Source organism: Narcine bancroftii, chromosome 3 (assembly GCF_036971445.1).
Source record: "Narcine bancroftii isolate sNarBan1 chromosome 3, sNarBan1.hap1, whole genome shotgun sequence".
In the NCBI taxonomy this organism is placed as follows: domain Eukaryota; kingdom Metazoa; phylum Chordata; class Chondrichthyes; order Torpediniformes; family Narcinidae; genus Narcine; species Narcine bancroftii.
The window spans coordinates 191,851,042-191,877,626 of NC_091471.1; the positions used below are offsets into that span (position 1 = coordinate 191,851,042).

A 26,585-nucleotide genomic window follows, 5' to 3' on the forward strand; every position below is an offset into this window, starting at 1 on the left:
GTTAATCCTTTTGAATTATTTCCAAATCAACTCTCTCTTTCATTTCTCATGGTCTGAACAATCTGGTTAAGGCTCCTCCCTGACATTTTGCAATCTCTTGAGGATAATTGAGGAGATGCACAGACTCTGCTGCAGGTGGGACAAGACGTACTTGACAGCATATCTTCCACTGTTTATGCTGGTTTTCCTGTTCTCCTGAGGCATTCACCACTCTGCTCCACTTTGGCAAGTCAAATCAGGGTAGAACTTTAACTGTAAATAGAGAGAGAGAGACATAGAACTAACGGTGCATACTTCCCTAAAAGTATCAACTCAAGTTGAAGGTGCGGTGAAGAAGACTTATTGCAAAACTTTCATTAAATCAAAACAAATTTGTGAAAATAATATTGGCGTCGGCAAGAAATGTATTGTAGTTACTTGGAACTCAGATTCGTACAGAAATTCACAAGTGAATTCCATTTAAAAAAAAACATAATTTGAGCAATAAGTATAATTTATATTTATAAATATGGAGCCCATAAATTCAAAAGATAGGTATAGTTGTTTAATTTTATCTCTTCCGATCGCTGGACCCTACAACGCCACCTGTAAGATGAGTTAAGATATTTGTTTGTTTGATAAAGTCCTTGGTCCCCCATAGCCTATCCTAGAACAATCCAGTCATTCTTTTTAGTTTCTTTCTTTTGTTTTATATGTTACTAAATAAAATGAAAATATGTAAACACTATTTGTTGATTTTGCTTTAGGGGATTGGGGTTAGGGAGGGTTTGTTAAGGGGAGGGGGAATAATTCTTTTTTTTTGGTGTCAGGATCAATCTGTACAATATGATGGATGTATACAAATTATTATATACAACATGTATGAAAACTTTAAAATAAAGTATTAAAAAAAATATTTTCTGCACATTTGTCTTCATTAGGCAGGTTATTGAGTGCAAATGTTGGGACCTCATGTACAAAGTGTTGGTGAGACCACACTTGGAGCATCCAGCTGTAGGAAGCATAATGATATGTTCGAAGGGATGCAGAAGCGATTCACTAGAATGTCACCAGGACTAGAGGACTTGAGTTATATGGAAAGGTTGGATAGGCTGAGTCTTTATTCCCCAGAACATAGGAGGCTGAGGTGTGACCATTTAGAGGCTGATAAAATCATGAAGACTATGGATAAACTGAATTCTTGCTGTCTTTTTCTCAAGAAAGATAATTCTAGAACTAGAGGCCAGAGGTTTACGGTGAGATGGTAGAGATTTAAGAGAGACCTGAGGCACAATTTGTTTCAGTCTGAAGGTGTTTCATATCCGGATGAGCTGTCAGAGGAAGGTATAAAACTGGATACAATTACAAAATTCAAAAGACATTTAGATAAATGTGGATAGGAAGGATGTGGACCAAATGCAGGCCACTGACTAGCCCAGAATGCCAACTTGGTCAACATGGATGAGTTGGGCTGAAGGCCCTGTTCCATGCTATATGACTCTTTATCTCCTCTTCAACTTATAACGTGGCCACGATTCCAATGGATCAGTGCACATCTTATAATCCTTTTTTTCAACTTGGTAATACCATGAATCTTTATCTCCATCCACCTGGTAGTGCATGGCCCAGACAGAGTTCGACCTTAAGTGACTATTTCAAGAGTCTGCTGGTAAGTGTGTAGACAATCTAGCCCACTGGACTGATTGAATATAATCATGCACACTTAAGAAGTCTTTCTGGGCAGCAGACATAATCATCTGCTGACTAGGCCACCGCACCTATTCTTCTTTCTAGATAACATGTCTTATGGGTGCTGTGTTTGAGGGAGGTGGCAGTGAACAGAAATGAGAAACACTATTCAGTTTATGTGGATGCAATACTGCAGAATAAATTTTGCACTATAAAGTGAATAGGTGCCATATCACTGAGGACTCAGCAATATATTAAAAAAAAACTGTCAGTGCATTTTGGAGCATAAAGAGAACCATAGCAGATTTGCTTGCCTATCAAGGAAGAGTGAATGATGTAATCATTTCCGAAACACTTAGCAGAGCAAGACTTCTGTAATGTGCCTTAAGGATTAACTACTAGATCTGCTAGAGATGCCATGGCCTCATGGTTAGTGTAATGGTTAGCACAATGCTATTACAGTGCAGCCATCTTTGAATCTGCCACTGTCTGTAAGGAATTTGTTTCTCTCCATGTCCAGCATTGGCTTTCTTCAAGTGCTCAGGATTCCTCCCACCCTCCAAAATATATGAGGTTGGTAGGTTATTTGGGTGTAAATAGGCGGTATGGATTTCATGGGCTGGAAGGGCCATCTACCATGATGCATTGTTCATTTTTTTTAAATGGAGGACATTGCCTCGATTGATAATTGTAGTTTGTTAGGCCTCTCACTGACAGCAAATTGTAAGTTGTAACTTCAAGTTTACCTGAATTTCTTCAGGAGAAACTAATAAAATAGGGGCTCACCAATAATGAGGTTGTCAAATTTGAGATTGTTTTTCACTGAATCGAAGTTTCCCAGTTGCTATGGTGATATTTGAAAGCACGATTATTAGTCCAGGCCTCTGTCAGCTTGCTTTGTAAGATAATCACTGTGCTTCCAGCATCTTTGCATAAGAATGTCCTTGCTTCAATACCAACAGCAAAATTCAAATAGCCATCAATTATTCGGACTGTATGAAAGCAACATGAAGATTCAATTCGGTAGCTGATCAAACCTTGTGCTCAGTAAATAAATGCTCAAATGATCACTTGGTTTCAACTGTTCAAGTCTTATTAATGTTTTGCACCAACATGAGTTCAGTCGATTTACTTTTATGTACACGAGTAATACTTTAGATCACAACATACTTTTCAAATTGAAATATTTGAAAAAGAAAATTGAGTGTTTTATTTGAGTAAAATCGCAATTGCATATAGAATCATCGAAGAACATTATGTAGTTTGAAGTCATGGACAACAATTTGATTTTTTGAGATAAATAACATTACAATGCTCAGAATGAAATAAAGTGGCTAAGACATAAATTACCAAATTTAATAAAAGGTACTTGTTTTCCTTTTTGATTTTCATATTTTGTTTCTTCAGTGTTATCCAAGCTATTTCAGTGCAATCCTTAGCAACAGAGCAAAGATTTGATCAAAATGATTAATTCCACATTTTGATGTTCCATTTTGTACTTTAATGAGGAATTAACAAGTCAGGTGCCCACTGAACTGCAGGCACCTGTTCTCAATATTTTATTTCTGAGAAGCGACACCAGCTGTTGATGCCCTACATTTTTATTTTTTTTAACGTGAAAGTTGTGCTGCTGGGAAGGTCAAAATTTATTGCTCATTCGGAAAGGGGGGGGGGGAGGGAGTGTGGGGTAAGGGATCTTCTTGAATGTTTTGTGTATGTTCACCTTGCATTGCCAATCTCATTGGCAATTTATTGGGTTTTGTTTGTTCAACACCAGTGTTGTGGCTGAAGTAGAGTATCTGTTGCATGGCAATAGCAAGACCAATACTGCAGCTGATTTAGAACATGTCAAGCTTTGCAAATAGAATGGTTCAATTTCATGCTTATAGTCAGTGTGAATTAGCTTGATATCCCTTTGAGGTGTTTCCTTTTCTTTAATTGTGCTGTCCTTTTTTCTAAAAGCCACTTCATGCCAGGCCTCTGCCTGGAGACCGGCTACAAGCACAGAGGTAAAACATAAAATGTACCTTGCATAACTTGCATAGAACAACCCTAAAAGGCTGCTCCAGCATCGCTTTCATGTCAATCATCACCTTGTAGCGCCTTCTGGATCCAATGGAGGTGGGGCGACTAGTGCTGCCTGCCGTCATGACATCATTCATGCGCGCTGACGCAGAAACAGCCATATTCTGGATCATGGTGGCCCCGGAGCAGGCAAGATATATGCTTGTGTTTTCAGCCGGTCTTGGTATCCAGAGAGATCCAGTGTACCCTCAGTGCACACTGTCGCCGTTTTAAAAATCCCGCTCCTGCGTCTCAGCCTGACGACATCACTGCGACATCATCAGTCAGCCGCCATAGCGGCTGTACATTCATGGTGGAGTGCTGTGTTCCGTCAATTATCCTTCCCCAAGAAGGGTTGCATTCGGTTCTTTTGAGCTGGTTACAGCACAATCAGAAAGGTAAATCTCTAGACGTAAGGGCGGAGAACCTCTGCTTTTACAGTCAGGTATTTTCCTTGCTTGAAAGGGCCTTATGCTTAATTTTCTTAGTTAAAGGAGGTCTTACCACCCTTTTTTTCTCATCTTTCACTCTACCAGCCTGCATATTTAATGAATCATCATCCATAATTACCATCACCTAAAATGGGATTCAACTACCAGACATGTTTTCCTATCTCCTGTCAGCATGCCAAAGGATCTGTTGCCTATGTAATTTCCTGGTTTGGATTTTCATCTTTAATAACTCCTTGCAGCATTATCCTGCACAATTGCAGACATGATTTGATCTTTCCTCTTCCCATCCTGACATGTAGAGGAGCAAAGAATCCTTCCAGATGAATTTGCTTGCACTCCTAATTTAGTGTATTGCATTCTATGCTTATAATGTGATTTCTTCCGCATTGCACAAATAAAACGTTGATGCAGTGATTGCATTACGATGGGCCTCCATTCAATTTACAATGAGTTTCATTTACCTGTTAACTCCCACTCTGCTTTCAGTCTCCTTCATCCATCAAAGCCAATGCAGGAATGAAGAGCTGCACCCCCCACCCCCCACTCTTCTATCTGGACACGATGGAACTCCTCAATTTCAGGGATCCAATTTTTTTGGGGTTTTTTTCATTCCCTTTTGTTTGTGATTGCAGGTATTTAAAGTAATAGTTACCTTGACGAATTCTTTCTGCACCCTATCATGGACATTCTCTCTGTTCCCTCCACACAGCCCTACCTTTGCAACTTAAGAAGCTTGTTTCCTCATTTTTCAATTCTGATGAAGTGTCATTGATCTGAAAAATTGACTCCGTTTCTCTCTCCTTGGATGCTGCCTGCCCTACTATATATTTTCAGCATTTTCTGTGTTGTTTTGGATTTCTACAATCAGTAGTTACTTGATGCAATTGTTTTCGTCCACCTTTGTCCTATTTTTTTCTGGTCTCCAATTTGCAATTAAGGTGCTTTTTAAAGTATTTGCATATGCTGCTTTATTTGACTCTGTCATCCCTGGAATTTCCATCTAAAATGTTGGTTATGAGCGATACCTTTTGAATAAGATGACGCCCACCCCAATACCTGGCACTTACCGCTTACCAGTCGATCCTATTAAAAGCAAATCACAATATTTTAATAATAAATTATCATTTAAATCTTTAAATTGTTTTTGGATATTTTAAAATATACCACTGTCAGCTCCTGCAACAGACTGTTTAAACTCTGTACAAAGACAACAGCAGTCAGACTGGGTGGACGGAGCCTGCGGGGGAGCGCTAAGATGCAGTAGCGTCGCAACATCCTCGACAAGGTAACAAATTTAGACCCTTTGTATAGGACGGCCCTGTTAAGGTGAAAGTTTCAAATTTGGGATCGTCCTCTACTATGGCTATATGGTTGTCTTGGGTAAACTTGTACCTCTCATTTTTGTTCATTTTAGATTGGTCACAGTGTTCGAGCTACCGAAAGAAAATAGACACACATACACACCGAGAGCAGTTCAGTTTATACAAGTATTTATTACTAAATCTAAAGCTGAATTCACATGACAATATGCAAGCCCTTCCCAATTATACTTATCAACGCCTGGACTGGTCCCAACTGCCAAAGCAAGGCAACGACTGCACACTTGTAGTAGGTTGTCGGGGCGCCGGTAGCAGCTTCTCCACCTCCCTCAACCGGGACGTTAGCTAGACTCTTGAAGTTCTTCTTCTTGCTGAGAGATGTTGCCACCTCTTGGAGGGTCTCAAACTTCAGCAGTGGGACCATGGCTTACATTACCCAAAAGTTGTTTACTTCAGATCTTATCTCTTTGAACAAATGATTTAATTATCTTCAAGGTCTCCTGACAGTGTGCGACCAACAAAAGAAAACTGCATCTCTGGGCCTCATGGTGGAAGTTGGATAATGTCTACTGATTCATATGCATCCCTGGGCCCCATAGTGTAAATTAGATAATGTCTTCTGATTCAAACTGCATCCTGGACCCATGGTGGAATTTAGGTGTGTCTACTAAATATGCATCCTGGGCCTCATGGGTGTAAATTAGATTATGTCTGCTGAATTCTAAAAAATAAGCAGGTTCTCAGCCTTGCAGCTGCAGAAGTAAAAAAACACAGTTTAAATCTTCCATTACAATGGTAATCACATTTTTACCCATCTTCAAAAGCTTTAACTTAATCTTTATCCTCCTGCTAATTATTCCTTCCACAAGTATGAACACTGAATTTAGTCCAAAACATAAATGCAATATTTTGATAAACCCTTGCAAAAAAAATAAAGAAATAAATTGTTAACTCACTGTATACAGGAATCGAAAAGCAGTTCCTTGTTATTTCAGATCAGAACCTCTTTCTTTTTATTGGCACCCACAGAATTTCTGAGATTAAAATGCAAGTATGTTTTCTTTAACCCTTTATTTTTCATTATATTACATTATATTATTACATTAATAATATAAAACCAAAGAACCATACTTCCTAGTTGTTGTGGTGGGTCAGATGTTCTAAAGCCTGGTGTCTTTACAGGAGTGACCACTCTCATTAGTATCCAAGATAACAAGTTGTGATTGAACTTTTGATCACAGGGCTTTTCTATGCAGCACACTGCTGCCTTCTCAAGGTATCCACTGAATATTGTCAAAGGTTGCTGAATATTGATTAGACACACACTCCAGTAAGATTTTACCTGGACTCACCAAGAGATGATGGTTTCTATTCATTTTACCAAATAAAATGCATGTGGATTTCAAACATTCACCCCTTATAATAATGCATCATAACAGGTCATGCTTATTTTATTTCATAGATAAATAGCAACACAATGTTACTGATTCAAAATCTATCTGTTTGGTCCAAGTACATGAACTGATTGTTCCAAAAAGTACAACTTGCTGTCAGCCAGTCTTACTGCAGCATGTCTCTGTGCACATATGGTCAAACACTGAAATTTTGATGTTGAATTTTGAGGTAAAGGAGACAGAAGGAAAAGAGGAGAGAGAGAGACAGAGACAGAGACAGAGACAGAGAGAGAGAGAGAGAGGAAAGGAGAGATGGGAGAGGGTATTCTACAGAAACTGGAGGTCAATATTAATGTTAGTTGGTCGGAGAGTGCTCAGTCAGAAGATGAGGTGTTGTGTGGTCTCAGTCTGGCCACGCATGAGATAATTGACAGACATGTCAGCAAGGCAATGGGATGGGGAATTGAAATGAGAGATCCCTGCTATTGCAATAGACAGACCGAAAATGTTCAATGAAGAAATCTCCCAATCTTCATTCAGTCTCTCTGATGAAGAGACCACAACAGGAGCACCAGATGCAGCAGATAACCCCTGTAGTTTCACAAGTGAAGTGTTGCTTTTTCTTTTCTTAGAGAAGCCATGAGACACATTTTGGGTCCAGTAGTGTCCCAGAATTAGCTGATGGGAGAAATCTTATCATCTGTCCTTGGTGTGAGCTCACCATGCCATTTGAAAATATACAGCAATGAAGACCATTAGTTCACTGTTGTTCCAACAATAATTTATGATAGCCACTTTCTCAGTACATGGCAGATGAGTGTTGAGAACCACTGCTCGAAAACATGATGAATTTCTACTGTTTCAACAAACTTGATATTGTGGCAGCTCACCACAAGGCAGGCAAACTGGCTTCCCTTGTAAGCCATGCAGCGGGGCAACTGGCCAAAATGGCATCATCGGGGTTTTTCCCTTCCTCCCAGCACGGGGCTCTGAAGCCCGCGCTGGGAGACCATGTGATGCTAGGGTGATGTCAGCACCCTCCAGTGCGGTTCTCAGCCAGGTCCAGGCTGGGAGTATAGGTGCAGTGCAGCAGCCTGCAATAAACTAGTCTGCTCACTGAGCTCAAACCATCTGGTTGTTTGTGTTCTTTCAGGTGCAGTGCTGCTACAATTGGTGACCCCGACTGGTTCAAATGTCTTTGAACCCATCATGAGCGAGCCTGGGATCAGCGTTATAGCTGTGAAACTGCCTGAATTTTGGGTTCAAGAGCCAGAGACCTGGTTCGGCAATGCGGAGGCTCAGTTTCACCTCTGCCAGATTTCATCCAACATGACCAAATTCTACCATGTGATCACTGGCCTGGACCAGGCCACTGCCAGACTCGTGCTGCACCTTGTTCAGCACCCACCCGCCGAAAACAAATATGAGACCATCAAATGAGTGCTTACTGGATCCCTCGGACTATCCAGGCACCTGTGTGCTGCTCGGATGCTGCACTCGACACCCTGGAGAACAGGTCCCTGATGGAGCTGATGGATGAGATGCTCACACTCATGGATGAGCACACCAACTGCCCACTCTTTGAGAGCATTTTCGTCAACCATATGCCCGGGGACATCTGGCCGCTGCTGGTCCAGGAGAGTTTCACTGACGCGAGGAAGGTCACCCAGAATGCCCAAGAGCTATGGCTCGCATGATTCCCGGAGGGCTCAGTGGTCCAGCAGGTCACGAGGCATGGACACAACCATGCCAAGCCGGCCCCTAGCTCTGTGGTAGAGCATCCAGCCCCTGCAAGGGCCCCCAAGAGCATATCCAAAGCCACAGCATCTGCTCCAGGCCTCTGCTTCTACCACCAGTGCTGGGGACCCAAGGGTTGGAAGTGTAATAGGCCCTGCTCATTCCAGGGAAATGAGCAGGCCAGCCGCTGTTAATGGCTTTGGTGGCTGGCCAAGGATACAACCTCTTCTTCCTGTGGGGCTCAGTCAGCGACACTGGAGTCCAGATCAGCAACATCCTGGCCACGGCCATCAAGTCCAGGAACCAACCTCGTGCACATCCCCTCCATGCGGCCAATGCAATAGAAATCTGGACATATTGGAGACAAGACAGTCCACTTCCAGATCAGCCAATGAAATTTCACATGGAGGTTCACTGTCTCGTCCCTTCCGACCGCAATCCTGGGTGCAGACTTCCTCCTTGCACACGGGCTTCTGGTGGACATTCGAGGTAGGCGCCTGGTGGATGCTCGTACCTTCCAAGCCATTTGCCTTGATGCCTCCCGCTCTGAGCAACCACAGATGGCCACAATCAGCATGCGCAGAGATGTGTTCAAGCGAATCCTGGATGACTTCCCTCAAGCCACAGTTCTCAGCTCCCTCGCCACGACACAAGGTGTTCCACTACATCTCCACTCAGGGTCTACCAGTTCACGCCAAGGCACGCCGGCTCCCGCCTGACAAGATCCAGGTAGCGAAGGAGGAGTTTTCACACGTGTTGGAACTGGGGATCATTCGGCAGTCTGACAGCCCGTGGACCTCGCTACTGTTGGAATCTAGGGGTTAAAACATTATGAAAGAAATGATTAATTAATAAGTTTATATTTACTGCATGGTTCAGGGAAAAAGAGGAATGTGATTAAGTGGCAATCACAGCATGGAGCAAAGTTGGCTGAGCAAAATGGTCTGCTCCCAAATACAGGGAGAGGAAATGCATAAAAGGAATGCTCAAACTGAAGGAGGTGGTGAGTAGCACAGGAGACACAGGCCAGACCAGAACAAAGAATGGCCTGCAAGAAACAAAGGGAATGGAAAACCAGTCTAGGAGGAAGATTAAGGCAGGAGGAGGTGTTAAAGAGAACAGCAGAAATTGGCCAGACAGGAACAGAATGGTGATTAGAAATATCTGGGGATGAATTAATTTCTGATCAACACAACAGGATAGTCTGGCCTGGAGGATTAAGATGGGAGTGCTACACCCCAGATATCTGAAAAACAGGAGATGACTTGTGATAACCCTTATGCAAAAAGATCTAGCAAAGGAAGACAACTTTTGTTCTGTATGATAAGGTTGATCTATATAAACTGAGCCAACTGGACAATAGGGGTCAGTCTTGGGGAGTAGCTCACTGTGCAGGTGACCTATGAACTAACGACTGACCCAGAGTTCTGTTAAGTTTTATTCTTGTGCTGTGTAATAAACTGACTGTTGAACCGAATACCTTCTCCTATCACTTCATTCAAAGAACACGCTGGACTCCGACCACACATAGACTAAATTAAGAGTAAGGTAAAGCCAGAGTCCGACTCTGCTCCACCTGGTCCCGCAAGCCTCCGACGGCTGACATCTCTGCGGAGACTATTGACGGCTCAATGAGGCAACAGTTCCTGATCGTTACCCCATCCCTCACATCCAAGACTTTACGGCCAACCTGCAAGGTGCGAGGGTTTTCTCCAAGGTTGACCTAATGCGACGTTATCACCAGATCCTGGTTCACCCTGAGGACATACACAAGACGGCCATCATAACCCCATTTGGCTTGTTCGAATTACTGCGCATGCCATTCTGGCTCAAGAACAGCGCTCAGACCTTCCAGCGCCTCATGGATTCAGTGGGCAGGGACTTGGATTTTGTCTTTATTTATTTGGATGACATCCTCGTAGCCAGCAAGGACCAGGTGCAACACAAGGCCCACCTATGCACCCGTTTCTCCCGGATGGCCGACTTCGGCCTCACCATCAACCCGGCCAAGTGCCAGTTCGGGAAAGAGTCCATGCAGTTCCTGGGCCATACCATCACAGCCGAAGGAGCCATGCCCGCCACTGCAAAGGTCGCTGCCATCAGGCAGTTCCCACACCAAGACAGCCTCAAGGGGCTGCAGGAGTTCACGGGTATGGTAAACTTTTAAACAACTTCATCCCAGAAGCTGCACGCATCATGCAGCTGCTATTCGCCCTCATTGCAGCTAAGCACAAAACGCTCACTTGAACCCCAGAAGCCTGCACCGCATTCGAGGCCACAAGGATGCCCTCGCAAAGGCCACCATGCTCGTCCACCCGCAAACTGACCTGCCTATGGCACTCTCTGTCGATGCCTCTGCCGTCAAGACAACCATCACGAGCCTGCGGTTCTGAGTCCTCCCAACTCCAAGCGGCGAAGGCACCATCCTGTGCGATATTTCCATGGGCACCCCACGACCAGTGGTTCCACAGCAGTAGCGCAGGCACGTCTTCCATCACATCCACGACCTTTCACATCCATCCGTCAGGCCCACAGTCCAGATGGTGGCAGAACGTTTCATATGGCATGGGCTACGGAAGCAGATCATGGGCTGGGCCAGAACATGCACCCATTGCCAGACATCCAAGCTGTACAGGCACACTAGTGCACCCGCACAGGAGATTGAACACGTCCGGGAATTGTTCAGCCACATTCGTGTGGACATCATCTGGCTCTTACCCGTTTCCTGGGGCAACTGATACCTGTTTACGGTTGTGGACCGCACCACTCGCTGGCCCAAGGCGATGCCAGATGCCTCCACCTACTCCTGCTCCTGAGCACTGTTGCATAGTTGGGTCGCCTGGTTCGGCATCCCAGGTCACCTCACCAGCAATCAGGGCACCCAGTTCACATATGCACTCTGGGCACAGCTCGCCAGCAGGTTAGGGATTCAGCTACACCACATCTTGGCCTACCACCCACAGGCCAATGGACTGGTCAAATGTCTGCACTGCCACCTTATGTCGGCACTCATGGCCCGCCTCACTGGTGCCGACTGGGCGGACGAACTGCCTTGGGTGCTCCTGGGCATCCGCTGCACTCCCAAGGAAGATCTGCAGGTGTCATTAGCTGAGCTGGTCTACGGTGCACCACTGGTACTATTTGGTGAGTTTGTCAACGCACCGCATAATCCCCAGCAGTCGCCACACGAACTACTTCCTCACCTCAGGGCATGCTTGGACTCGATCGAACTCCCACAGCCGCCCAGGCATGGCACCTGCCTATCTCACGTTCCCGGCGAACTGCTTTCCGCAGAGTATGTTTTCGTTCAGTGGGGCCCGACCGTGGCACCTCTACAGCCACGTTCTGAGGGGCCGTACAGGGTTATACAACTTTCTGGATCTACATTCACGCTGGACATTGGCAGCAGGTGGGAGCTGTTTACCGTGGACAGGCTGAAGCCAGTGCACCTCGATCCCACCGACCCCGTGGTTATAGCCCAGCCCAAGAAGCGAGGACCCCCGGCAAAAAAGGATATTGGCGCCGGTTTTGGTGGGGGGGCTGTGTTGCAGCTCACCACAAGGCAGGCAAACTGGCTTCCCTTGTAAGCCACATGGCGGGGCCATCGGGGGTTTTCCCTTCCTCCCAGTACGGGGCTCAGAAGCCCGCGCTGGGGGACCATGTGAAACCCGGGTGATGTCAGCACCCTCCAGCGTGGTTCTCAGCCAGGTCTGGGCTGGGAGTATAGGTGCAGCTCAGCAGCCTGCAATAAACTAGTCTGCTTACTGAGCTCAACCCGTCTGGTTGTGTGTTTTCTATCAGGAGCAGGAGTAGCTGCTGCTACAGTATGTGACATACCTGAGGAAGGCAAGTGGGTAGGGAGTGACATTTCTTTCCAGACTTGGGGCGGTCATTCCAAAGGAGGACATGGTTATATGTTACCATATATTACCATATATACCATACAGTGTGTTTGCATTTGTTGTTTTTGCAATACTGTTTAAATTTTATTTAAAAAATAATTATTTTTAAGTGCACTCTGTGTGTGTGTGTGTGTGTGTGTGTGTGTGTGTGTGTGTGTGTATTATAGTGACAGATTATATGATATTTTATATTATATATATTGTTTTTGGAAGAAATAGATCATTGTGTTTTTAATGTAGGTCACAAACAAACACAAACACTTCACAAAACAGATCTCATGTAAAATGCAAACCAGACACTCTGGGCCCAGTGTCTTTGTTAAGACAATGGAAAATGCCTGGCTGAAGGACTTCACAGGGAGGAGTTAATTGGGCGTGCTGTGGAGTAATAGATTATTATTTTGAAAGGAACAGATGAAAGGTGCTGCAATCTATCTAGATGCAATTTGCTGTTCTATGAAGATCATGTGTATTTTTAAGCAAGTAGAGAGAGAGAAGACCAAGAAGGCTTTCTCCGAGAGAGAGAGAACTGGTTTCTGAAGCATGACAAGCTGGCAGTTTGTTTAACACCCCATTTTGAAAACGGGTTGTGAGTTCTGAGTTCAGTTTGTTGAAATAACCTATGTGGTCCATACAAGTGGAAATGGCTGGCTAGAGTGCTTCACCTGAAATAAAGGAAACAAGAAGGGAATCTGTGGTGACCTGAAAGAAAGGGGTTATCATTTGTAAAACCCTGATGTGGCAAGTTTCTTCAGCAAGACTCTGAAGTGGCTGATCAGAAGGAATCAGTTTGTGTGTGTCCAACGATCAATGAATCTCTCTCGTAAACCAACAAGAATTTTCCTGATTGGTAACCAATTACTGTTAAATACCAGAGCTTGGTGAAAATTCATAAATGTTAAATTCTGTGGACAGTATATAAAAATTGCATGCAATCAGTGAATTTGGAGGAGTGAGAAGTGAGATTGGACTGTGAATCAAAGAAATTTTCTAAACTTATATACATTACATGTGTGCTTCGAATTAGAAGGGGGTTAAGTGAATAGTAATAAGTGAAAGTTTGATCCTGTTTTTATGTTTAAAGAATATTAAAAACTACTTTTGTTTAAATAAATAATTATCTTGGTTAATTTCTCTTGGCTGCTGGGTTTTGGGGTCCTCTGGGTCCATAACACTTGGGATCCTCTGGGAGGAAATAGCAGAGGCTCTAACAGTGATTTTTCAACAGTCACTAGAGGGGGTCATGGTGCCACGGGATTGGTGTATCGCAAACGTGGTTCCTCTGTTTAAAAAGGGGTCCAGGTGTAGGCCCAGCACTTATAGGCCAGTATGTTTGACATTGGTGGTTGGTAAACTAATGGAAAGTATTCTTAGAGATAATATGTAAAAGAATATAGAGAAGCAGGGACTGATCAGGGACACCTAACACAGCTTTGTGTGGGAAGGTCATGTTTCACAAATCTTGTTGAATTTTTTGAGGAGGTGACTAGGAAGGTTGATGAGGTAGTGCAGTAGATGTATTTCATATGGATTTCAGTAAGGCCTTCAATAAGGTTCCAAATGGAAGGTCGGTAAGGAAGGTTCAGACGCTAGGTATTAATTTTGAGAAAATCAGGTGGATTAGATGGTGGCTATAACGTAGATGCCAGAGAGTCATGGTGGATAATTGTCTGTCAGGATGAAGGCCAGTGGTGAGCAGTGTGCCTCAGGGATTGGTATTGGGTCCCTTGTTGTTTGTCATTTACATTAATGATTTGGATGATGGAGTGGTAAATTATGTTAGTAAATATACAGATGATACAAAAAAAGGGGGAGTTGTGGATAGTGAAGATGGTTTTCAGGGACTGCAGAAGGATTTGGACTGCTTAGAAGAGTGGGTTAAAAGATGGTGATGGAGTTTAATACTGATAAGTGTGAAGTGCTTATTTTAGGAAGAATAATTAAAACAGGACATATGCAGTGAAGGAGAGGGCATTGAGAGGAATAACAGTTCATCATTCCTTGAAAGTGGAATCTCATGTGGTAAAGAAGGCTTTCGGTATGCTGACCTTTAAAAATCAAAGCATAGAATATAGGAGCTTGGAGGTGATATTGAGACTGTTCAAGGCATTGGTGAGGCCAAATTTGGAATACTTTGTGCAATTCTGGTCCCCAAAATATAGGAAGGATATCAATATTGTAGAGAGGGTGCAGAGAAGATTTACTAAAATGTTGTTTGGATTGCAGTATCTAGAATACAAAGAAAGTTTGAGTGGACTGGGTTTTTATTCATTGGAGCGTTGAAGGTTGAGGGTGGATTTGATAGAGGTATTTAAAATCATGAGGGAGATTGATAGAGTAGATGTGAATAGGCTCTTCCCCTTGAGGGTAGATGTGATTGGAATGAGGGGTCATAAGTTGAGGGTTGGGGGAAAAACTTTGGAAGTAACATGAGAGGAAGCTTCTTCACTCAGAGTGGTGGTTGAGTGGAATGACCTTCTGGAAGAAGTGGTTGCAACAGGTTCAATATTGTCATTGTCATGGTTGGATAAGTGCATGGATATGAGGGAATTGGATGGTTATGGATATGGAGCAGATAGGTGGGACTAGAGGAGATCACTTAAATTGGTGAGGACTAGAGGGGCCAAGGTGACCTGTTTCCATACTGTAATGTTATCTTCTTTGGCTTGGCTTCGCGGGCGAAGATTTATGGAGGGGGTAAAAGTCCACGTCAGCTGCAGGCTCGTTTGTGGCTGACAAGTCCGATGCGGGACAGGCCTGTTATATGGTTATACAATATGTGTGTGTGCATAAAAACCTATGAAGTTAGTCCCTTTAATGTATTTAATTTGTCTCATCCAAGCACACAACCTGCAAAGATCCAATCCAGGACCAATCCTGAATGAAATTATTCTGGTGCTGTATTTTCCCTGGAATCCTCTCACATATGGCCAGCTCACTGCTGATCTCTGAAAATGTATTTTGCAGTGATTCTCCCTAGTTGGAGCTTCCTGAAATCAATGGAATTAATCCCTTCCGTGACAGCCAGACAACTTCAAATGAATCATTTTTGTTGGAAATCACTGCAGGAGGAGGAGGAGAGAAAAGTGGGGATAAGAAGCAAAGCCATGTAAAGCTATCCTTCATTTCTGTGCTGCCATGTGGTCAAGCCCAGATAAACTGAGTGAGACTGCAGAATGGTGTCCATTCTTGATCTCATGAAATGAAATAAAACATTGGCTATGTTTTGCTTCTCTTATTTTGGATGTCAGACATGCAATAAGATTATGTAAAAATAACAGGCACATTATTAGACCTTCTTTTAAAATACTGGATGATGCATCATCAATCATTCAAAAGACTGTTGTTGAGAAACCAATAGGGTTTTAATCACTTAAAAACAATGGCACATCCATACTGTTCGACTGTCCTGCACTGAGGAGGGGGCTGTGGAACCTTTATAAAGGAGCCTTTGAGGAGGGGCCGCATACAGTCAGCCAATAGGTGTGCCCGACCAGACCATTATACATAACAGTGGTTTTAGCACACTGGACATAAAAGATCCAGTAGGCACTGATTTGTTACGCATGAAGAACAAAGATTCAATGGATTTTTCAACTGCTCATGTAACATTACATTGATGGGTGGTTTAGGATTCAAGCTGTGGTTGTCAGTATTAGTAAAGATTCTCTTGTTTCCATTTAATCTCACAAACATGCAGAGATTAATCTGCATTGAGTATTGTGTGGGGAAACTTTACTCTCTCCAATGTGGTTACATTAAAGCACATAAAATTGTCAATATTGAAAAGCAGCACATTGGAAATTATTGCTCTCTCTAACAAAAGTCATAATTAATTGCAGAATAAGTTTGTTTTAAGCTTCATTAAAACCTACTTCCAAATGATTGTTTCATTGAATACCTTTTCTATGTCTACTGCAGTAACAGGGACCTCCCAGTGGCCAAATATTTTATTTCATACACCATTCCATGTCTATCCATGGCCTCATGCACTACCAAACTGAGCAAATTGGAGGAACACCTAATGGTATGTCTGGACACTCTCCAAACAGATGGCATTCACATTGACTTCTTGAGTTTCTGTTAAGCCCCTCCATCAAGTACCTTTCTTTCCCTATCCCTCAGACTCCTTTCCTCCAGCTCCCCAACCCCTTCCATTCCCTCTTCATTCAGGGAATTACCCCTTCCCCCCTATTACTTCTCAGCTTCTCTTCACTCTTCCACCTATATCTGCCTCTGACCTGTTAGTCTGTACTCCTCCCCCTGCCCCTTCCTCCCTCCTCTCATCTCCTCCCCACACCTTTCAGGCACCTGCCTACAGTTTGCTCATACCTCGACAAAGGGCGCAGGCCTGAAAAGCTGGTTATCTTTTGGTTCCCATCCTGCTGAGCTCATCCAGCACTTCTGTATATTGCAAATGATCTCCGCTTATCTCCTGTCAAATAATGTCAGTCATTTCTGGCAAGTTTGCCCTTCTGACAATGGATGAAACAGATGCAGGATGATGCAAAAATTAATATCACATATGGAGATATTCAAATTTCATCTAGAAGTCATGTCAGAAAAGTGATTTAAGGTGATAAAGATTGGAAGCAAATTACTGAGCCAAAATATAAGAGGTGTGGGATAACGCAAGGGAGGTGGTGAAGAGGAATCTTGAGTTGTTAGCAGAAAGATGCAAAATGGTGGAGGAACTCATCGGGTCAGGGAGGATCATGGAAGACTATTGTTAGTCGACATTTCAGGCCAAAACATTGGTTATCTATTGCCTTCCATGGATGCTGCTTGACCTGCTGATTTCCTCCAAAATGTTGTCTGTTTCTCCAGTTTTCTAGGATCAGCCTCTTGTTTATGTTGGCTTGTTACTAGATTTAGTGTGGGTGGAAATGAGGTTCACAATATTTATCAATATAGAAGGCCATCTGGCTTTTTGCAGGAAAGGGAAGACAATGTCCACCAGCAGCCCCATGATCTTCAATGGAAAATGCATCTGGATCTAATGAGAAGAGTCTACAAAGAGAGTTGGAGACTGATTCACTTTTTCTGCTATCAGTGCTACTGAGGGAGGCCTAGCGCTGCTGTAGTTAGTGCTCCTTGCTCACAGCCTCAGGCAGATGTCTCAAAACCAGAGCTAGTGTGCTATCCTTGCAGCGTTTGCACATTGTTTATTGCACTTAGAAAGAGGGATCCCAGGAGACAGATGTACAGACTATTAACCTTGGAGAAAAAGTAGGTATGAAAACAATGCTCATAATAAATGAATCTTGGGATTTGTAGCAACTTCCAATGATAAATACTCACCAAGGTACAAAATTATTATCTATTTATGTTGGATCGGTAACAAAGTAAAGCATCTTGAAGTACTACATAGTATGCAATAGGTAAAGACCAAATATCTGAGTTGAAGTTTCTGCTCAAATGCAAGCTCACTCTGACTTCAAAACTTTTTCATTCAAATTTAAAAAAAAGATAAAACTAAAATAGGCATTTCTCAACACAGTGATCGAAGCATGATGTAACATGTCTCAGGACACTGCTCTGGTCCTTGTAGTCATCCACTCATTTATAATTTGCATTTTGTGCAAAAATTAGTATATTTTCAAGAAATATGTTAAAACATGCTGCTGTGGTGGATAATGTTCAGAGCTTCAGTTTTCCAATTACTTTAATTGAATTACAAAGTTCATCCTCACTCAATTTTTAAAAATTATTCCAACATGTAATGGATATAGTATGATAGTTGCCCCATTTTCCTACTTTTTCAACTGAAAAATAATTATGTGCAATGCTTTTGTTGACATAACTACCTTGAAACAAAGAATGCTGACTTCAAGGGCCTGAGGTAGCTAGCTCCCCAATGAAGATGTTTGTTTTTTAACCCAGCTCTAACCCTGATGGTGTACAGTTTTATACTGTGAAGGAGGAGGGGGTGGTTGTTCTGTTTTGTTTTTTAAGACAGAGATTTATATATATCTTAATAATGGAAATTCTTGATATATATACATTTATGGAAAAAAACAAAAATAAACTAAAATATTCATAAAAGGAGTCAGAGGTAGCCCACAGTGCCATGGCAACATGCAGTAATCACCATCTAGAGCTGAGTGAACTCTCTCTGAACAGCTGCAAAGTGGCTTGTTTTCAGACCAGACCTCTTATTCAAAATGGTGATTCAAGAATATCCTGAATTGAGCACATTGACAAAATCCAATTAGAAATAAATTGGATCTTCTGGTATAATAACTCACATGAGCCCCGCATTGGGAATTGATATCTTGTTATAGTGAAGTAGTATATGATATTTCTGTAGCATAGGCTTGAATACAGCTTTAATTCATCAGCCTAGGTTACGAATTATATAACCGAGGAATGATCACAAAAGGATGTAAAAAATGGCGTAAAAATAAATATGCTTGGTTTTCAACTTCAAATTTGTCTTTCTGGCCTTCCTTTGAAATGCATTCTTCGTTTTGATGAGTTAATTAAATTCTGACACAATTGACCTCATAATAATGAAGAATAGGAATATGAGCATACGATTCAGTATCAAGCTTGTTCCACCATTCAAAATGAGCTGAATTCTACCTCAACATGATGTTCCATCCAGTTTTCATAATCTCTTGATTGCCCTATTATACAAAAAAATTAGAGATTGTGGCGCTATGAGCAGCTGGCAAAAAACGCAGTCACCACACCAAAGATCGTTAATGACTGTTTATTCAAATTCAGCGTGCACCCCTTTAAGGGCAGCTCGGGCTCAGTCACCATGTACCTGATGACATCATAATCGCTGCCCAGGGCGCGCGTGCTGGAAGGGAGGCTGGAGTCAGAGAGAACCCCTGATGACACCATCTCCCCATGGCGATACATGCAGGGTTGGTTCACCATGAGGATGCGCGCCGCCACACAACCCCCCCCCCCACAGAACCAGCTATGCATCCTGCCGCTTTGGCGGTCAGCCCCGATGCTTGGGCACGGCCGTCTGCACCGGCTGGGATAAGTCCAAACGAGTGGCTTTTAAGCGGTCCACAGTAACAAGTTCCTCCTTCCCCCCCCCCCCCCCCAACATCTAAGGTGAAAGTTCCACCTGACCACTGGAGAACCCTTTACGGACCTCCATATGGCCGCTGCAACGAGGCGCACTGTGGTCCTCTCTGGACAAATACAAACTGCATCACATCCAGTTCTTTGGGTCGATGGGATGATTGGGTGTCGTGGTGTAATGGGGAGGTGGGATTAGGTTGGCCAGTCTTCAGCGGAGATCCGCGAGCCGCTCACCTTCCTTGTGCGTCACATCAGCCACCAGGCTGAACAATTCACCTGTCAGGGAGAGTGGACCATCTCTGCCAATGAGGCTTGCAGGTCCTCCTTGGGCGCCTCTCTGATCCCAAGGAGGACCCAGGGCAACTCGTCTATGTTTCAAAGTCGTTTTGTTGGGCCTGCGCTATTCGGGCGTAGTCTAGGCCGGGAGCTAACATGTTGATGGCCAGGCAGGAGATCGTGTCCGAGACCACATATCCGCCCTGTGTCGGATGTCCGTGGTGTATTTGGACACATAGGAAAGGTGGCGCTGTTGCCTGGCTGACCACGGGTCCTTAGCCATAGCCAGTGCTTGAGTGAAGGGCTTGGGATCAGTAAAACAGTCAAAGTTCTGCCCTCCAAGAAATAACAAAAGTGGCAGATGGCCAGGTACAGCGCCAGGAGCTCTTGGTCGAACACACTGTATTTAGGATCCGGCGGCTGCAACTACTTACTAAAAAAGGCCAGCGGGTGCCATTGCCCATCCAGTCACTGCTCCAGTACTCCCCCGAATGCCGCAGCGGAAGCATCAACCGAGAGCGCCATGTGTACTTCCGGGCATGGGTGTACAAGTAGCTGCGCCTCAGCGACGGCCTGTTTCATTGCAGTGAAGGCCTCGTCTGCCTCCTCTGACCAGGCCAGGGTCTTCTCTTTTGCCACAATCCAGCGGCGTTGGGGATGAATCTATGATAGAAATTTACCATCCCCACAAATTCATGTAGGCCTTTAAGGGTGGAGGGTTTGGGGAAATGCTGGACGGCTGCCACTTTTTGCAGTGCTGGAGCTGCCCCAGATGCTGAGATGGTGTGCCCCAGGAACTGCAAAGTTTGTTTCGAAAACTGGCATTTGGCCTTGTTGACTGTAAGGCCAAACTCTGCCAGAAGGGCGAACAGAGTACAGAGATGGGCCTTGTGCTCATCTAGGTAGATAAAGGATGTTGTCTAGGTAGATAAAGACAAATCCAAATCCCTACCACCGCGTCCATGAGGTGCTGGAATGTCTGGGCCACGTTCTTCAACCTGAACGGCATCCGGAGGATCTTGAATAAGCCAAAAGGGGTGACAATGGCAGTCTTTCCAATGTCATCGGGGTGAACCGGGATCTGGTGGTATCCCCACACCAAATAGACTTTAGAAAAGAACCATGTGAGGTGGAGGTTGACCGCGAAGTCTTGGATATGGGGGACCGGGTACCTGTCTGGAGTCGTGGCATCGTTCAACCTCCTGTAGTCTCCGCAGGGCCTCCAGCCACCAAATGACTTTGGGATCATGTGTAGAGGCGCCGACCAGGCATTGTCCAACCACCGGACGATGTCCAACTCCTGGAGCCTGGAGAATTCATCCTTTGCCTGCTTTAGTTTCTCCAGTGGCAGCCATCTAGCTCTGGCGTGCAACTGTGGGCCTTGTGTGGAGATGTGATTGAAGATTCCATGTCAGGGGAAAGCGACGTCAAAACAAGGCTCCAGGATTGTGGGAAACTTGCTGAGGATCTCGGCATACTCGTCCCTGGTGGCGGCTATTGTGGCAATTCTGGAACCATCGTCGTCCACCATGCCCAGTCAAAATGAGTGAAAAGTGCGGGCATTGAGCAGCCTCCTGCCCCTCACATCCACCAACAAGCCGTGAGCCCTCAGGAAGTCGACCCCCAACAGCACGGTGCCCACCGAGGCCAGCATGAACTTCCATGTAAACTTTTCTTCCCCAATCTGTATCTGCACTCTATGGGTGCCATAGGTCTTGATTGCAAAACCATTTGCAGCCCGCTGGGTTGGACCATGGGCCCGGGTATGAGTCTCTAGTGCTGTCAGGGAGAGGACACTCAGCTCGGCCCCTATGTCCACTAGAAACCAGTGACCTGTGGATTTGTCTGTGATGTAAAGGAAGCTGTTCACGTGGCCAACCATCGCAGCCATCAACGGTGATTGGCCTGGCCGTTTCCCTGAAAATTGCAGGGTTGGCGGCACTTGCGGGCTTGCGCTCTCCAGCGCTGGTTGTAAAAGCACCACGTTGACTGGGTTTCCTCTGGCTTGAGCTTGGGGGCATCCTGCAGTCAACGGGGCCCTGGCTTGGAAACCTGACTGAGGGCTGCCTCGTTTTCCTGCTTTGTGCGCCACAGGGCATCTGCCTGGGCTGCAGCCTTACAGGGGTCAGTGAAATCTTCTTCAGACAGATGTAGCCGGATATCTTGTGGCATTTGTTCTAGAAAAATCTGGAGGAAGAGGAAACACGGCTCATGATCCTCCGCCAGAGCCAGCATCTCATCCATGAGGGCTGATGGGCTGCAGTCCCCCAACCCATCCAGGTGTAAGAGCCTGGAAACACGCTGCTAGGGAGTAAGGCCAAACTTCCCCAGGAGCAGGTTTTTGAGGGCGGTATACTTGCCCACTGTTGGTGGTCGATGAATGAGGTCGTCCACCCTCGGTGCCGTCTCCTGATCCAGCACTCCCACGACATGGTAGAATTTCGTGGCGTCGGGAAAGATGTTACAAAGGTGAAATTATGCCTCCACCTGCCCGAACCACGTTTGTGGGCATTGGGGCCAGAAAGTGGGAAGCTTGAGGGCTACGGCATTTACCTCGGCTCCGTTCATCATTAACCGCGTCCAGATTGATGTCTAGGCCCGTCGGGGTCACCACTGTGGCGCTGTGAGCAGCTGGCAAAAAACGCAGTCACCACACCAAAGATCATTAATGACTGTTTATTCAAATTCTGCGCGTGCCCCTTTAAGGGCAGCTCGGGCTCAGTCACCAAATGCGTGGTGACATCATAATCGCTGCCCAGGGCACACGCTGGAAGAGAGGCTGGAGTCAGAGAGAAACCCTGACAATGCCATCTCCCCATGCCTGCCCTGCCACGTGGCGATACACGCGGGGCTGATTCGCCATGAGGATGTCCGCCGCCACAAGATCTCCATTTTGATTGCAATCTATGGCTGAAATTCCACTCCCACTGAGGATGGGGAATTCCAATGATTCATCAATTTTTGTGTGAAGAACCTCTCCTCATTTCACTCTTAAAAGGTTTGTTCCTGTTTTTGAATCTGTGACCATCATTCCAGACACCTCAGTCAAGGGAAAGATCCTCCCTTTATCAACATTGTTGAATCTTCTGAGATTTTAGTCCATTTAAATGAGCTCAGCACTTAAAGAATAAACACATCATTGACCCAATTTGTCCTTAAATCGACAAGAGACATTGACCTGATGAATTTTCATTGCAATCTCTCAGGTGAATGAAGAATCTTTAGTCCAGAGATGAAGAATCCATAACCAGAGGGCATAGATTTAATGTGAAAGTGGAGAAATTTAATAAGAACCTGAGGTGTATCTTTTTAAAATAAGGTGGGCATGTATGGAATGGGCTGCCAGAGAGGTAATTGATTTTTTTAAAAATGTTATTTAATAAATCATTGATAAACATACAATAATGGGTAGAACATAGAAAAACATACATGATATTTTTTACGTAAATAAAAAATCCCTACAACCCCCCCACCCCTACCCTAACCCACCCACTCCACCCCACCCCCCTCTAAACTGCCCCCAAAGGGAAAAGAAAAGAAGGAAGAGATCACATAACGTAAAACTCTTAATCAATTATTTGCCATGGATTGGAGCAACACCATCAATGCATGGAAAGAAGATTAATAATTCAGCCACATATATTCCAAATACGAGCTCCAGGTTTTAACAAAAAAGGAATGATTATTACATAAATTATATGATATCTTTTCCAATGGAATACAAGATCTTATTTCGAAATGCCATTGCTGAATTAGTCTCATTTTTCCAGCTAATTGCCAAACATTTTCAAGCCACAGCTAAAGCCAATCTTAAAAAAGCAATTTGAAATTTTAGTTTTAACTCTAAACTCAATTTCTTAATATAACCCAACAAAAAAAACTAAAGGATCAAGTGAAATTTTCAATTTAAAAATAGCTTCTAAAAGTTCCCTAAATCTATTCCTAAAAGGTTTTACTGTCTCACATAACCAAGTAGAATGTAAGAAGGAACCAACTTCCTTATAACATCTAAAACATAAATCCGAAGGAATAAACTTAGATTTCCTTAATTTCTCTGGGGCTAAATATAATTGATGAAGAAAATTATAGTGAACCAATTGGTACCATACATTTACAATTTTAGTCATAAAATTTTAGTCAGATAAATTCATCCAATCGTCATGAGAAATAGATACAGCCAGATCTTTTTCCCATTTCAATCTAGATTTATAAACATCTGGTTTAAGCATTTTATTCTGCAATAAAGCATACATCTCAGATATAAATCCTTTCTTACCACCATCAGTAAATAAAATTTCAAATTTAGAGCATTTGGGTAACCATAACGTATGCCCAAAATTATCCAACAATAGGGCTTTAATTTGATAAGATTAAAGAGTATTCGAAGATGTATCATATTTCTCTTTCATTCTTTGAAATGAAATAAAATATCTTGCTTCATAACAATCTTTTCCCAATTTAATACCTTTCTGATCCCACAATTTCAAAAGTTGATTATTAAGTGTAAAAGGAAAAAGCTTATTTTGAAAAAAGGAGTTTTAACCGAAATTTTACCTTGATTACCTATAATTTCATTTTTTTTTTAACTCCATAAATCCATTAAATGTTTCAACACAGGCAAATCATAATTTTGTGGGGGTGTGAGCAGTGGAAGAAACACAGCCACCACGTTGAGGATCATTAACGATAGTTTTTATTCAAAATCAGCGCGCCCCTTTAAGGGCAGCATGAGCTCAGTCACTTAGTGCATTGTGACATCATAATCGCTGCCCAGGGTGGGCACTGGAAGGGATGCTGGAGTCAGAGAGAAACCTCTGATGACGCCATTTCCCCATGGCTGCCCCAACATGTGGCAATACAAGTGGGGCCAATTCACCATGAGGATGTGCACCGCCACACAACACACCCCCCGAACCAGCTACGCGTCCTGTCACTTTGGTGGCCAGTCCCGGTGCTTGGGCATGTTCCAGATGGGCCACCTTCAGGCGGTCCACCGTAAAAAGTTCCTCTCTATTGCCAACATCCAGGGTGAAGGTTCTGCTGGATCGGTGCAAGAATTTGTATAGCCCCTCGTACGGTCATTGTAGCGGTGCACCTTGTGGTCCCCTCCACACGAAAATGAACTGGGCCAAGTCGAGCTCTTTAGAGAGATGAAATGGCTGGGTCCCATGGCATGCTGGGGGCTGGGGTGAGCTAGGGAGGCCAGTTGCCTGCGTAGGTCCGCCAGCAGGTTTTTGACGGTGGCCGTGGTGTCAGGGTCTGGGCCGAAAAACTCACCCAGCAGGGAAAGTGGTGCGCCATAGACCATCTCCGCTGCTGAAGCCTGCAGGTCCTCCTTGGGTGCTGTCCTAATCCCGATGAGGACCCTGGGTAGTTTGTCTGCCCAGTCTGGTCCAGAGAGCCTGGCCATAAGCGATGCCTTCAGGTGCCTGTGAAATGTCTCCACCAACCTGTTAGACTGCGGGTAGTATGCTGTGGTGTGGTGGATCTTGACCCACCCCCCCCTCCCCCCAGGAGCTTCACCATTAGATTCCACAGAGCAGATGTGAACTGTGCCCCTCTGTCGCAAGTGATGTGCACTGGGACTGTGAAATGGGTGATCCATTGGCTGACTAGAGTCCTGGCACATATCTCTGTGGAGGCATCCTTAATTGAATTGGCCTGTGGCCACCTTTTGGTACGATCCTCACCATGAGGAGGTAATGAATCTCCTTGGACACCAACAGAGGCCCGATGACATCAACGTGGATGTGTTGGCATCTGCGAACCGCCAGGTTGAAGTTCTGGATGGGGGCTCACATGTGTCACTGGACCTTGGAGGTCTGGCACCTGGTACAGTTCCTGGCCAGTTCTGCCACCTCCTTCTTCAGCCCGTGCCACACAAACCACTCCACGACCATCCACATGGTTGTCTTTATCATTGGGTGAGCGAGGTCATGGACCCTCACACTCCACTGCAGCAGGACTGTTGAGATGTCACATAGCAATGTGTCCGGGCTGCTGGGCACCCGGACATCCTTGAGTTTGAGGACCAAGATGACAGTCTTCAAGGCCTGCATCTCCGCATCGTTCCTCTGTGCCTGAGCCAGTTGCTCGTAATCCAGGCCAGGCACGAGAGTGTTGCTGGCTGGATGGGAGAGCACATCCACCACTACATTGTCCTTGCTGGCCCTGTGTCGGGTGTCGGTCATGAACTCAGACACATACGAGAGGTGGCGCTGCTATCTGGCAGACCATGGATCCTTGGCCATCGCCAGTGCTTGAGTGAAAGGCTTGTGATCCATCAAGGCTGTGAATGGCCTGCCCTCGAGGAAGTAGCGGAAATGGTGGATGGCCAAATACAGCGCCATGAGCTCCCGGTCATAGGTGCTGTATGTGAGCTCCGGTGGGTGCAGCTGCTTCCTGAAAAAGGCCAGTGGGCGCCATTGTCCATCAAGCCACAGTTCCAGAACCCCCACCCCTCCCCCCCAGTACCATAGCTGAGGTATCCACAGGGATCGCCGTGTGTGCCTCCAGCCACGGATGTACCAGCAGCATGGCACTGGCTAGAGTCTCCTTTGTTACGATGAAAGCCATGTCTACTTCCTCTGACCATGATAAAGTCTTTTCTTTGGTGGACATGAGCACAAACAATGGCCACATGGTGCGCGCGTTTTCAGGGATGAAATGATGGTAAAAGTTCACCATCCCCGAGAACTCTTGGTGACCTTTCAGGGTGAAGGGTTTGGG

The 26,585-nt window shown here is 44.6% G+C and overlaps 1 protein-coding gene across 2 annotated transcripts; it reads right to left on the bottom strand.

Annotated features, from left to right (window-relative positions):
• Positions 1 to 26,292, bottom strand: LOC138756337 (uncharacterized). Of its 2 annotated transcripts, XM_069922860.1 has the most exons (3): positions 24,411 to 26,292; positions 6,460 to 6,537; positions 1 to 252 (listed from the first exon to the last, which is right to left on the bottom strand). In XM_069922860.1, exon 1 carries the CDS (start codon positions 25,483 to 25,485, stop codon positions 24,838 to 24,840), a length of 648 nt encoding a protein of 215 aa, XP_069778961.1. In that variant the 5' UTR covers positions 25,486 to 26,292; the 3' UTR covers positions 1 to 252; positions 6,460 to 6,537; positions 24,411 to 24,837. The 2 variants fall into 2 exon arrangements, with proteins under 2 accessions (XP_069778961.1, XP_069778962.1); XM_069922861.1 differs by lacking the exons at positions 1 to 252; positions 6,460 to 6,537 and adding an exon at positions 15,374 to 15,598.
• Between the last annotated feature and the right edge of the window lie 293 nt (positions 26,293 to 26,585).

Coding starts and splice junctions, on each gene's coding strand:
- LOC138756337 (XM_069922860.1), bottom strand. CDS start 25,485: ATGTGCCAGGACTCTAGTCAGCCAATGGATCACCCATTTCACAGTCCC.